Here is a 14,482-nt window from a genome sequence, read left to right as displayed (position 1 = left end):
CTCCATTTTCCCTGAGAAACTTGGAGGTGGAAATTAAGGGAATGTTCCTGGGATTGGTACATCTTTTGAAGCTTTCAGCAAGGCTGAAAATATCCATCGATGTATTTTGAAGTGTAATTTCCACTCCCTTACCAGCCAAAATAATTGAACAGGAAGAAAAAGCTGTTAATGCAGGAGGCGTGTAACATCAGACCCACACTGCCTGGAAATTTACCATTTCAAAGCAATTGAGGGTTTTCACTGCCAGTGTTTACAGTCATACATGTCCCCTCTCACTGAAGCCATCAAAAGGCCCATCAATCTGGCTTGGACACTGAAATCGTTCACAGTGTCTGGAGCGAATGTCAAAGCAGAGAGAATTTTTAAAAATTATCCTGCCGTTTTGTCAGCATATAAATCGTGGGGTGTTGCCTCCTGGGAGGCTGTATAAAGAGCTGGGGTTGTCAGGCTCCTGGATCCCATGGTGGCAGAGCTCCACGGTGGCACGGCCAGGCACACCCTCCCCGCACCCTTGGCGTCTCTGACCTGGGATCTGTGCGCAGGCTGTCCTCTTACTCAAGTCTGTGTGGGCATTTCTCCCTCCTGCCCAACAAAAAATGCCTGCCTCTGCCTCTGCCTCTGCTTCCAGCCCGGTGACCCCAGGCCCGAGGGGTGCGGGTTCCTTAGCAGAGGAGTGACGTCATGCTGCCGCTTACAGCTTCTGCCCGGCTCAGCAGGAGAGACAGACAGCAGACTTTGCCGACTTTCATCTTCTGTCGGCTGCCGATGCCTGTGTGTGTGTGTGTGTGTGTGTGTGTGTGTGTGTGTGTGTGTGTGTGTGTGTGTGTGTGTGCACGTGTGCTATTTTTCAGTTAGAATGTGACTTCAGGTTTTTCCTGGAAATTACCGATTTCTTTCCCTATGTTTGTATCCAATGGAGGAAATTTCTAAACCCATGCCCAATCATTTGTCTTTCATTTCGGGATCCCTATCTTTCCAAAGGCCACTACCTAAAAAGTGCCGTTACCTCACTTAGTGACCCTGGAAAAGTCACTTTCTGGGCCTCTTTCTTGTGTTTGAAATGAAGGCTTTGGTACAGGGACTCGGAAGGTCCTTTCTAGTGCTAGCATTTTAAGACTCTCTTTAGTTATTTTAATATTTTAAACCGCTCCTGCCCCAGCAAGAATTATTGGCAATAAACTGAGATTCAGTTTTCTTTATTATCATTTAGTCCCTGCACACACATTACATACATACATATATATCCGAACAATTTAAAATATTCCATTGGGTCAAGAATCTAAAAACTTCGGGATTACAGCAGACCTAAAAAGGAGAAGTAAGAAGAATGTACAAGAAATTGGTGCATCCAGGATGCCTGAGGAGGGGAACTTGAGAACAGAAGTGGGAGACTTTTCATCATATGTTCTTTTGTATCTTTTGATTTCTTTGCCACATGCATTTATTACCTCTTCAATTTAAACATTTTGTAAGCAAGAGAAGAGTGTTCCTTTCTCTTTCTTCAACCACCAGCCTCTCTGCAGCTCACTTCCTGGGGCAGAGGAGACCATGATAGGGCCGGCGTCATGGGCTGGAAGCCAGCCCTCAGACCAGGCCCTGCCCAGGACCAGTCCCGGCCCCCTAGCTGGGATGGCAAACAGCCCTGCTCCCCCGGGTGCCCTGTGTGTGTGGAGGGGTTCTGTGGGTGGGCACCTCGCGGGCCGCTCTTGCCGTGGGCACTCGGGCTGAGCTGTCGAACTGCTATAGGGACTCCATTCGAGGCGTTCCAGTAAGGGGCTAGCTCTCCTGGCTCCAGCAGCCTGTGGGCAAAGGGGCCCAAGAGTCCAGCAAACAGGGAAGTACATGCATCTAGCTTCAAATTCTCCAGATCTTGCCATTCCCTTTCAAAGACAGACTGCTTTTTGTTTTGTTTTCTGTTGCTAATACAACATGAGGGCAGGAACGTGAAAGGAAAAAGAACAAAAGGGCCAGAGATGCATGGGGAGACAGGATCTTTCAGGCTCCCCTTTCTCCTGCCCCCCTCCCCCCACTGGCCCTGCTTGGCTGAGCAGGGCTGCAGCATCTCTGGCAGGTCCCACTACCCGGGTTTGCTCCCCTAGGAGCTCCTGCTCAGCTTCCCCTTGTGACATCTAGCTGCCACCCAGCCTTCTCCTACCTTCTTGTCTGATTATCACCTTCGATGGGTGCTGGCCATCACTTCTGTGTCTCCTACTTCCTCCCACCCCTCCTCTGACTTCCCTACCTCACTGCTACACTGCCCAGAAACAGCTGCCATCTTTGAGGTCACCACCAAGGCTGGCGCTGTCACCTGCCCCACAACTGGGATAGGCTCCTCCACCGTCCCTGACTTTCCAGGGTCAACAAAGCCCAGGTGAGGGCAGGTTGCCCCCCACCCCCCGCAGGGTATGCGAAGGTGCGGGCGAGAGGACAATTTGAGAAGCCGCGGCAGAGTCAGACAAGGAGCAGCAGGTGGAGACGTGCACTTGACAGAGTGGACACAAGAGACGGAAAGATACAGAGTATGAGGGAAAACAGCTTCAGGGAAGGAAAAAGCAGAGAGCGAAAACCAATAAAAGTGTAATGAGTCCTAAAACCAGAAAGGCCTGAAGAGAAACCATCCGGGGAGCAGCCAGGGGACGCCTGACACCAGCGGAGCCAGGTCAGAGAGAAGGAGCAGGAGGGCTGGAGGCCGGAGGCACAGCACAACAGAAACCTCTCGGGAAGGGTCAGTCACCTCCAAGCTGTGGGGCTTATTGGCTGCGGCGAGCAGAATCTATTTAAAACACAGCAAGCATTTTACCTTGGTCTGTTTCCCTGTCTAGAAAAGGCTGGAGCCAAAGGCTGAGGGAACCATTCCAGCATCAGGAGCCTGTACAGACGACAGAGCCGAGACCATGAGCTCCTTGCCCCCTCTGGGAATCAGCCTCCCTTCCCCTGACACAAGCTACCAGGCCACTAAACTGACAGTGTATTGATCCAAGTCCCAAAGGCTGCTGGTGTTACCCACTTGCACTGGGAAAGTCTCGAAGACTTCCTTCGTTCTGTCTTCGTGCTTGTCAGAAAGCAGATGCTGTTCGAATGTGACAGCTGCACTGCAGGGGTGATGTTCACAGGGAGCCCCCTGACCAGTGGGAATATTCGCAATGATGACCGAAGAGGCCTTGGGTGATCGGAGAACAGCAAGATGAAGAAGAGAGCACCAAAGGTCATCAAGTATAAAATGGCCCCAGGGAAACCATATGGGACGTGAACTGGAAAACACCAACAGCCTCACTCCTTTCCCTGGACTGTGGATCTTTGGGCAACTCTAATCTGCAGAAGATGTGACTCTTCATCCACCTGCCCCGAGTACAAAATACGGCTGGGAACTAGAAGTGGCTGAGGAAAGCCATCCATCCATCGCGCTTTGGTGTCTGTCCAACAGAGAGGGTTGGGAATGAGAGGTCTTCCTTCCCTGGCTCTGGAGCCTGTAAATTGTGTAAAATACTGTTCCAGGCTGAATATAAGTCCTCTGCTCTGCATGACATTTATATTCTTGAAAAACTCAGTGTATAAATCAAATCAAATTTTGCCTGCCAGAGAAGTTGGCTTTTCAAAATAAATTTGAGGTCAATCCTATGTTTAAAGAGAAGAATGGCTTGTGAAGGTGAAAAATCATCCCAGTTCACGTCTGTAACTTTGGAGTTTTGAATGTCTGATTTGGGTGGGGGTGGGGGTGGGACTGTCTAGAGATCCGTCTATAGTTTACTTCTAGGTTGCAATGCAGCATTACTTTAAAACAAACAAAAAACTTAATCAGATAGGTATGTTGCAGGAGACCCTGCTAAAGATATAGGAATTTTTAAAAAATTGATTATGGAAAATTTCAAATATGTATTCTAAAAGTAGCAAGCCTAATGTGAAAAAATCCAACGCCAGCTATCATCAACTCCCGGCCAATCCTGTGAGAAACATGGACTTTTGAGCCAGATGACAGATACGGAGAATGAACTTTATAGGACAGGACAAATAGGATTAGTCGTACTGAGCCTGTAGTCCAAGTTTCTGCATAAATGCCTTAGACTAGAGCCTGGAATATAAAGAGAAGGGCTGAGAAACATATTCTTGGTTAACAACCAAAGAAAGCTGGGACTTAAAAAAACAAACCCCCCTTCCCCCCAGCCCCAGGCTGAACAATGCCCAAGTAACAGTAACAGTGGTTACCTTCAAGGAGGGAAAGGACTGGGGGGCGGGGAGCGGGGAGAGTCCCTTTTCATTACACATTAATTTTTTTTTGTACTACGTGCACACATTACCTATTTTCAAAAGTGACGCGTAAAGAACAAGCATCATAAAGCTTTGTGGCAAGCACACCTCCTAGACGCGACAAGAGAGCAAACTGCCCGGACTCAGGCCACCAAATCTTCACCGTGTTTGAACCGGGATTTGCTGTCCTACAGTCGTTTGCTCAGGTAGATGGATGCACGGCCTTCCAATCCAAGGCCGTACGTCATCAGAAGAGATGTTTCATGCAGCATAAGGAACCCCAGCCCTGAGAGCTGGAGGAACTGGACTCGGGGTCGCGGGTCGCAGCAGGCCTGGCACCTGAGGGGCTGGCAACCGCACTGAGCCCAAAGCCCTGGGTGGGAGCCTGACCGGGACTCATGCACCATGCCCCGCCCGCTCAGCAGCGCCCAGATCCACACGGAAGTGGGCCCCACCCCGGTGGGTGATGGGCGCTCAGCCCCAGAGCTGATGTGGTATCTGGGGGCTTCAAAGAGAAGCGTCTTGGGAAACCACTTTTGTGAGCACTTCATCAGTGACCCTCCCTGCATGGTCCTGGACAAGCTGGAACGCAAAGGCTTCCATGTGCTGAGCAAGAGAGAGGTGGGCCGACGCTGGTGTGGTGCCTGCACAAGGACTCACTCTCTCACACTGAGGAGCAGATGGGACACCCCTTTTTTGCGTAATTCCCAATCCTGAGCATCCATTCACTCACTGTCCAGCCTCTCTCTTCCCAAATCATCATTTTCCTTTGCCTAGTACCACTGGGCAGTGAATGGCCTTTTCTGAAACCTGCCTCAGCCCTTGGGAGAGGGCAGGGCCCTTCCCCTGGGGCTTCCAGTGGCCCCTCCAGCTTCAGGCCTGGCCGAGGGCCTTAGAGGAGGTCATGATCTGTGGGCAGGGGCCCACAAGAGCCAGGCTGTCCTTGGCAAGGAGCTGGAGCCCCCAAGGAGCACAGCTCCAGGACTGGGTGGGAAGGTCCTACATAGCTGGTCTAAGCAAATAAAGGGCTGTGATGAGTGGTTGCTGGAAGGAAGGAAGGAAGGAAGGAAGGAAGGAAGGAAGGAAGGAAGGAAGGAAGGAAGGAAGGAAGGAAGGAGGGAAGGGAGGGAGGGAGGGAGGGAGGGAGGAAGGAAGGAAAGGAAGAAAGGGAGGGAGGGGGGAAGAGAAGAAGGAAGGAAAGAAGGAAAGGAGGGAGGGACCCCAGCCCTGAATGGTTACATGGGTGCATACAATTTGTCAAAATTCACAAGCAGTACTCTTAAGATTTGTACTTCATTGTTCATTCTGCCGTGCTTCAATAAAGTATTATTAACAACAACAATCCTAGCCTTTGTGAATGAATGAGTCAAAGAATCACCATTCGGGGGTTTATTGGGTTGGTGGTTCAGAGAAAACTGTTGTTTTCAGAAGACAACATGATGTAGCCTTTCTGCAAAAACTTGCTCTTTGGAAACCATCACTACAGCATGTGCTTCTGGTTAAGCATTCCACGGCTGAAACGCAACTCTATGCTGAGATGCCGAGAGGATGAGGCAAAATCTTGGCCAAGGTCAAGCTCTGCTGATGGTTTGAGAGGGGGACGGCAGCCAACTGCTCTGCACTTGTATAACATTTAAAAAAGAAAAACTAACCCCAAGCCATCTTCTGTCCCTTTTCGGAGCCAACATTAGTCCTGCTCATTGTATCCAAGAACTCAGAGGAAGCCACTTGTATGTGGCTACAGCTCGGGCCCACAAACCTCCAGGGCCCACACATACGTACTTGGATTAAAAAAAACGAAGCTAGCTTGCTGGGATTCCAGTTGGCTCTATGGGATATGACGACAGATGTCAGAATTTTAGATGAAGTTACGGTTCGTCTATCAGAGGGCAGAGAAATACACTTTTGCTTCCCTGTTGGCTATCCGGTTGCTTTTTCTGGAACTAGAGTAATAAAATGACCCTAGTTTGGTAGAAAATGGGGGCTCCTGTCTATATCTGGGTGATTATTATAAAAAGAGCTGCAAGGTTAGCATATTTGGTCCAAATCTGTGCTACACAAAAGCCAATACGCCAACACCCTCTTTGCGACTGAAACTAAGCACGAGGATGAACTGGGAAACGTATTTTCTGTAAGGTCATGGGGAACGGATATATATACAGAGAAATGTCTTTCGGCAGCTTATAAAATATAAACTACATTGTGCACATGTCTGTCTTGCTGGTGGCCAAAGATAAGAGGGGCAAAGTCCAAGGCCAGTCAGGGTTATACAAGATGCAGGCCCCAGAAACTTCCCAGTCTCGCTGTGAGTTCATCATGTCTTAGGACTTACGGATGGGTAACAATGTGTTAACACTGGATCCCTCCAATTTTCTTAGGCAGTCATGACAACGTAAAAAGAGAGAGAATATTTTTAACTTATTGGTTTAATGTTTTCCTTTTAAAGTACCTAATTCTATTCAGTCCTCTATAGTATAGTCTTCTCCTATCCTTAAAATGAGAAACACTCACTCCTTTTTTCTCAATATCTTCCCATCTACAATACTTGGCAAACTTGCCTCATTTCCATTCTGTGCTTATCTCTTATTAAACCCTACAGCACGAGCAATGCAGCTGAAGATAAAGATTTCTCTTCTTTTTTTATTGTTAAATAGTGAACTAAGTAGAAATGTGAGTTCCCTAAGGCCACACACAGCACATCTCTGGTGAGAAGGGTATTTTGACCCCAGGTGGAACACCAGATGGAGGAAGCAGGCTTCTCTCTAGTCAATGAGGCCAGGAGGACATGGTGTGGCATCCTGCTTCCCTCATTCCCCTCCCCCCTTCCGTACACAGTCTCCATTCCCAGAGCTGGGGGCGGGATGAGGGTGTGCAATGAAGCAGAAGGTACACAGCTCCCAAGGGAAAGTGCCACATAAGAAACAGTGGGATGTACTGCAGAGTGCTACAGCTAGGAGGGTCCTTACAGCACATCTAATCTCAACTTCGAACTTCACTGGTAAAGAAAGGAGCCCAGAAAAGTTAAGTGATTAGTCCAAAGATACACAGCTAATGGCCAGAACCAAAACCGAGGTCACCAGCCTGTTCCTCTGATCCTCCGACAACGACAGAACTGAGTACAGGGAAAAAGCAAAATTGAAAGTTAAGTCCATGGGCTACACCCCCATCAACCCATGAACCAAATAAACATACCTCTTTTAAAACTACCCATGTCTTAATCTCCCATTTCTTTTCAGCTGTTAGCTTACTAAGCTCAAATGTTTGGTTCTTATCCAGGACTTAATGGATACCCTGGTGGCCTGACTAGTCAGAATCCCAACTCTGTCCCAGCATGTTGAAGCCCGAAAAGGGAGATCTTTGGGAAGCAGGAGTAGAATATAAGTAGCCTCTCCACTCAGGAATATTCTGGACCACACATCATGCTTATAATAATGCTGACTCCAAACTCAGCAGCTTTTGGAGCTTATGCAGGCAGAAAGGCAATAGACTACCCACTTAGCAAGAGGAAAATGCAAGAATTAATAACAAATAAGGAAGCTAAAAGGAGGGCAAATACTTTGGTTCAATCTGGCAGTAGGAAATTAACTACCTCCATTCAGAGTAGCCAATGACCTGTAAGGCAGTGTGTACTACATCTGAAAAATCCTCTTCAACCCAGGATGTGGGAACTAGGTCCTTTGACATTCCCTATTCCTATGCAAAGGAAATCCGTTCCTGATTATCCCTCAAGTGATTACCCATTTGGTTCAGTTACCACAGTGTCTAGGGACCTCCAACAAGAGTGGGCCACAGACAGACCTGGTGAGATGGAAATAATAGTCTAATGTACTTCCCACCTTCCCAAATAACACGCTGGCATTAAAGCAAGGGCCTCGGTGCCTCAAGCAAAGGGGGGGGTCACTAACGCATCTCCTAGCAGGCTGGTGGGGTAGGTAATTGGAACAAGCAAGCTACCTGGCCGCATGTAAGCCCTGCGCCACCACCTGGTGCAAACCTGCTCCAGGACTGGGGACAGGCAGAAGGAAGAAGGCTTCAGCATGAGGGGATAACTTGGTGAACAGCTAACACAGATCACTGAATTCCAAAGCAGAAGTATTCTGGGGACGATGTATTATATTTATGTTATTCAGATCAAGAGTTCATCATAACAGGTCATTCTTATACCCTCTTTCAGCTTATCTCACCCAAGAAAAACTGATTCCCACTGTATTCCTGAAGGATCAGGTACTCCAAAAACGGCCACTAAGCAAAAGAAAAGATGAAAGATCAGAAAGGAGAACCCTTTTAAAAGAGCTCAGATGTCCATCAATAGATGGATACAGAAGATATGGTATTTATATACAATGGAATATTACCCAGCCATCAAAAAATGAAATCTTGCCATTTGCAACAACGTGGATGGAACTAGAAGGTATTAGGCTACCGAAATAAGTCAATCAGAATTATCATATGATCTCACTGATATGTGGAATTTGAGAAAAAAGGCAGAGGACCATAGGGGAAGAGAGGAAAAAAATGAAACAAGACGAAACCAGAGAGGGAGACAAACCATAAGAGACTCTTAATCAGGAAACAAACTGAAGGTTGCTAGAGTAGAGGGCGATGGGAGGGATGGGGTGGCTGGGTGATGGACACTGGGGTGAGCGCTGTGTACTGTGTAAGACGGATAAATCACAGCCCTGTACCCCTGAAACAAATAATATATTATATGTTAATAATAAATAAATTAAACTGAAAAAATGTAATAATTAGTAAACTAGTAAACCAAGAAACTGTCTTCTTTAAAAGTAAAAGGTGATACCTCTCATGATGATGAGACATGATGAAAGGGGAAAAAAAGGAGAAAGGATAAACGAATGAATGAAAAACTCAGACAGGTAAGGTAAACTAAGAATTTATAATCAAATGTTAGGGCCCCACACTAACAGGTAGAAAAGGAAGCTGAACAAAAGCTCTTTCTGCCTGCTGGGTTTCTAAGAGTATAAAATGAGGGATTAAAATGGCTTTAGTTCAACAGAACACATTTTGTCATCTGATCTCCATCCGTGACATGGATAAGAATAAGTAACTTACGGCTGCACTCTTAAAAAGCAACAAATCCCTGAATATTGTACCTTGTTCACTTTAGGAGAGCAACTCACTGATTGCTTGTGCATCGTACACACAAAAAAGATCTGCCTGTAACTTTTATTTTATGTTTTTATTCTAAAATAAACAGTGTTTCCAAAAAACATGGACTTCAAGGGGAAATGAGTCAATAAAGGATGGGACACAAAGGGGAAGCAGAGAGAAGACTCTGAGTCTAGATCAGGGCACATTCAGAGAGGCCCTCGCCATGACCCTGTTCTCTCACTACTGCTCACATGCAGGCTCAGCAAATGCACTGGGACACGAGCTACAGGGTTAGAGAGAAGCGATCGCTTGATATATGCTCCTCAAAGGTGATAACAGTTGGTACTCACTCCAGCAATGCGAGCCCCCTCCGCCCCATCCAATCTCTAGGATTCTATCCTAAGTAAATTCTCAAAGATACAGTCAAAGATTTATACAAAAGACAGTTCATCACAGCATCACCGACATTAACAAAGGACCCGAAACAACCAAAATTTTCAACAACGTGGGAATGGACAACTAAAGTATGGTAGAGCCACTAGAAATCTACTTTCAAAGATTAGGGGCACAGGAAATTAATTACTTGTGGTACCATGTTATGTGAGGGGGGAAAAAATAGGATGCCAAGCTGTATGTGTGTGTATGTGTGTGTGTGTGTGTGTGTATACACACACACATATATATGACTCTGAATTTTGTTTGTATTTTATGCATTTTTAAATACTGAAAGGAAATTCATGGAGGTTAGCTCTTTTCTAGACAGAGGGAAGATGGATGATTTTTATTCCTTCTTTAGACACATTTCTAATGAACATACACTATTTTTCTATCAGCAAAAAACAATAAATATTTCTTTTATAATATGCCTGCCCTAAAATATCTCATTTGAGGTATTTTGTCCATTTGACCATCGTCAGTCTTCAGGAAAGGGTGCTAAGCGCTGACTCAGAGAACAGAGTCAAATCTACACAGTAACTTCCGAGGAGGGTGAGGAATCTCATGTGCCAGTCTAGCTTCTTTCTCTACGGTGGCTGCTGGCTCTGTTACTGGGCTTTGCAGGAAACTGTTGGAGAAATCTATTCCTTCTTCCCACAGCAACCACTGCACCTACTCGTATGTGTTTCTCCCCTCTTAGCATGAGGATCACAGGGAGAGAGAACGAAAGCACCCTACTCCGTTTCAGAGGAAGTTTTTCTTGTAACGCTATCCAAATGACCCCAGATCAGCTATACAGAGTTGGAAACAGAAGTCATCAGTTATGTTCAGGAACCATATATAAAAAGCCCTAGTTCTCAAGAATGAATATAACACAAAATCTGTGAGTGCCACCTTGTGGCAAGCCTGACTACTCAAACGACCACCCGTCGGTCTCCACGGTTCACTCCTGGACTCCGGAGCATGGGGTCCAGCCGCTGAGGCACATGCCCCACAATAACCTACCCCTCTGAACATACGGTCCCCGAGGTGGCTGGGACTATTCATTGTCAAGGATCTCTAGTTTAGTGCCCAGGAATGCCCGTTCGAGGACAAGAGGGAATGAAGGGGCAGCACAAAATGTACGTCCGTTTCCGGGCCACTGGTCGATGGGCTGAAGCTGCGCCGTGCGTGGTACGTCCATGTGCACGCTGTGTGTGGTACGTCAGTGCGCACGCCGCGCGTGGTACGTCCATGTGCACGCTGTGCGTGGTGCATCTGTGCGCACGTCATGGCACTGCCGCACAGCAGGGACCTGAGGGATGGATATCTCCTCCCCCAAGAATATTTACCGATTTTATAAAGCTGTGAAGAAAAAACTTTTACATTTACCATCAGTGAGCTTTGTGCTTAGAAGAAGTTTTATTTATCAGTGTTAGAACCATCACCAACTTGGGCACAGTTTCAAAACAGCTCCTGTTGGATTCTGGCCATAAAATTATTGTTTAAGTTTGTCACGATCTTGTAAAGTAAAAAAGCTCTCCTCATACTTTAGAAAAAATACTAATAACTTGAGTTCATGCTCAAAGTGGTGGCTTCACATAAAGGGATGAAACACCACCGTTCTGAACATCTAAATATATGAATTAATCTCGGAGTCCCAGGCATGAGAGCAGGTGGAGAAATCCTCACAATACAACCTGACCAAAGGACTCCGAGAGAGAATTAAGTGTTAAAAAGAGGTCAGTATTACAAATCTGAAGGAACACAGAACACGGAAGGGACCCGACACTGATTCTGAAAGAAAAGATCTTCCTCTCAGAAAGGGATTCAGCTAAAAACCTCGCACTTCTGGACAAGAGGATTGCAACAAACAGACAACAAACAGCATGAAAGGGAAAGCAGAGCAAATATCAAAGTTCTCTTGAGAGATGGTGCTTGTACTTCTCCACCCAGTTAGAAGACCTATTTCCAAAAAAGGGTTTCCTCCAGTGTTAGGGTGGAAGCATATGGCAGGAAGTCGCTGCTTTGGTCCTGGACGTGTAAAGGGGAGCATTCTCAAGTACGGAAATAAAGTGAAGTGACCTAGATGGGATGGATCTCAACCAGGTGAGCTGTGGGAGAGCATGAAGCCAAGGAATTTATAATTATGAGCTTGAACTGGGAAAACGAATCTGACTCCTTGTTCACCTCGCCAGCCTCTGCAAGAATGTTTTCTCCCATCCTAACCCAATGGGATTAAAATACTTGACTGCCCCTGTTTGAGAAAAACCAACATACGGGGCAGGGAAGAAATGTATTAAAAACCTGAGCGTCTTGATAAGTCACTTCAGGGGAGAATCCTTCATTTGCTGTCTGCACAGGGAAAGCAAAAGAAGGAAAGTAAAATAAAGGCCAAGGCCCTTTTGTCCACAAAAATAAAATAAGAGAGAGGCAAAAAGAATTCTCACCCTGCCCAACTAAAATCCAAAACCATAAGCTCCCCTTGAAGCAACAGCCTGGTTCCACCAGAAGCATCCTGGGATCAGCACGGGTTAGCATTCTACGTTGTGACACTAGGCTCTGACAATTAATGACACGGGAAGAGGTGACTTTCCCACCTTGGCTCAGCTTCCCAGCTGGGCTAACCTGGGAGGAGAGCGGCTATCACGACAGCTTGACGGGAAGGTCTTCCCCATATTTCCGGAGCAGCTTCTGGTGGTTGTGGTCCACTGACCACTGCTGGGGCAGGTGCCTGGGCTGCATGGAGTCCAGGAAGTGCTGACGCCAGCGGCTCTCCAGCTGCATGAGGGAGCGCAGCCCGCCCTGGCTGTGGCACTGCACCACCTTCAGCCCATGAGGAATGTAGTTTTCATTGGAAATCCTGGCAAGACACAAAGGACAAGGGTCTGAGGGAGACAAGCACAGGATGGTGTTGCAGACGGCTCCAAATGCTGCGGGCCAAGGGGTTTCCACAACGGTATACGAGGAGGTTGCTAGACTTCCAAAGGTTGATTACTTTAATGCTTAAAAAAAAAAAAGATTTTATTTATTTGAGAGAGAGAGTGCGTGAGCACCAGCAGGGGCGGGGGTGGGGGTAGAGGGAGAGGGAGCAGCAGATTCCCCGCTGAGCCGGGAGCCCGATGCAGGACTCCATCCCAGGACCCTGGGATCATGACCTGAGCCGAAGGCAGCCGCTTTACAAACTGAGCCACCCAGGGACCCCCTACTTTCATCTTTTTAAAGCATCTTTCCTACATCTGCCTTTTTAAAGTAGTTTGGACATATGGCACACAATCCAACAGAAGGTATTTGGGGATTCTGAGCTATATTTGTGGGAAGGCCACTGCAGGATGCAGCCCCCACTACAGGGGCCGTACTGTCTGGCTGACAATGAGTTGTTGGTCTTTTATTTACTCCAGGGTTACCCAGGTACCAGCTCGCCCTTCTTTTTAAGTTACTCATTCTCAACCATACTCAGTATTTATATGGGGCTGTTAAATCGCCCCACATGTTCCAATGCTTCAAACACTGGAATACCTACATGTAAAATGCAAGGTGGGACATTTCTTTAGTGCCTTCGTCCTCACAGAAAGAATGCCAAGCCGTACGGCACAGGCAGTACAGTCAGTGGGACTGTAATAGCATTCTCTGGTGACAGATGGGAGCTATACTTGTGGTGAGCTAACACATAACACATAAACTTGTTGAATCACTGTTGTACACCGGAAACTAATGTAACATTGTGTGACTGTGTCAACTACGCTTCAATTAAAAAAAAAAAAATTAAAAAGATGGGGGTGCCTGGCTGGCTCAGTCAGTAGAACATGTGACCCTTGATCATGCGGTCATGAGTTCAAGCCCCACACTGGGCCTAGAGATTACTTAAAAAAAAAAAAAAAATCAACAAATAAATATCTTGGGGCACCTGGCTGGCTCAGTCAGTGGAGCATGTAGCTCTTGATCTTGGGGTTGTAAGTTCAAGCCCCATGTTGGGTATAGAGATTACTTAAAAATAAAATCTTAAAAAAAAAAATGCCAAACCACATCCATGAGAGACATGTTTTGGTCTCATGAAATACTCAGTCGTGCAACTGGTGCTGTTTCATGGGAAGACGAATCCCTGCCTTCTTCCTAACTAAGTAGAGAGGCCTTAAAAAGTGCTCTGATGCCCTGCAAACAGTGCTTTCACCTCCTGTGAGTAACGACGACTTTTCCTGAGGGAGCCCCTACCCCATGGACTCAGTTCCCCTCCCTGCATTCACACCCCACTCTCAGGCCTCCCTCCCAAGACCCCCTCCCCCATTCGAGCAGTGCTAGTCCCCTCTGGGTATCTGCAGCCACCTTACTGCTTAGCTTACAAGTGTGCCACTAACTTGTCTATCTTCCCCCAAACAGCTTCTTCTCGGCCCCAGACATCCAACTCCAGCATCCTTCTATCCAAGTCAGCAAGGTGATTGGTTAGAAAGGTCTGGGGCTGAAAGGGGAAGTTTACTTCTTTTAGCAAATACATCTGGGAATTGGTCGAAGGAACCAGTCTCATCAATTTCTCATTGGACCTTGCCAAGTTACTTAACTTTAACCTCAGGGTAGCTAACATAAAACTTGGAAAATAACATCTATACTGCAACCTCACAAAATAGTTGTAAGGATAATACTCATTAGTAGTGTTTAACTTTGAAAGATTTAAGAAATGCAAGATATAATGCTAGCAGTTGCCAGTGAGAAATCC

At 46.7% G+C, this 14,482-nt stretch overlaps 1 protein-coding gene and 1 pseudogene across 7 annotated transcripts in view; one reads left to right on the top strand and one right to left on the bottom strand.

Annotated features, from left to right (window-relative positions):
* Window positions 1-1,180: 1,180 nt before the first annotated feature.
* EXD2 (exonuclease 3'-5' domain containing 2) overlaps window positions 1,181-14,482 on the bottom strand; it is a 58,563-nt gene continuing 45,261 nt past the window's right edge. For all 7 annotated transcript variants that reach the window (XM_087856059.1, XM_087856060.1, XM_087856058.1 and 4 more), the window contains one exon: window positions 1,181-12,634. In XM_087856059.1, coding sequence (XP_087712185.1) covers window positions 12,418-12,634 — 217 coding nt within the window. In that variant the 3' untranslated portion in view covers window positions 1,181-12,417. The remainder of the gene's footprint in view (window positions 12,635-14,482) is intronic.
* Window positions 4,651-4,971, top strand: LOC123798867 (GTP cyclohydrolase 1 feedback regulatory protein pseudogene; annotated as a pseudogene).

This window comes from Ursus americanus, chromosome 26 (genome assembly GCF_024610735.1).
Source record: "Ursus americanus isolate L20-20 chromosome 26, mUrsAme1.1.p, whole genome shotgun sequence".
Lineage (NCBI taxonomy): Eukaryota > Metazoa > Chordata > Mammalia > Carnivora > Ursidae > Ursus > Ursus americanus.
This window is presented reverse-complemented; position numbering and strand designations above follow the sequence as displayed.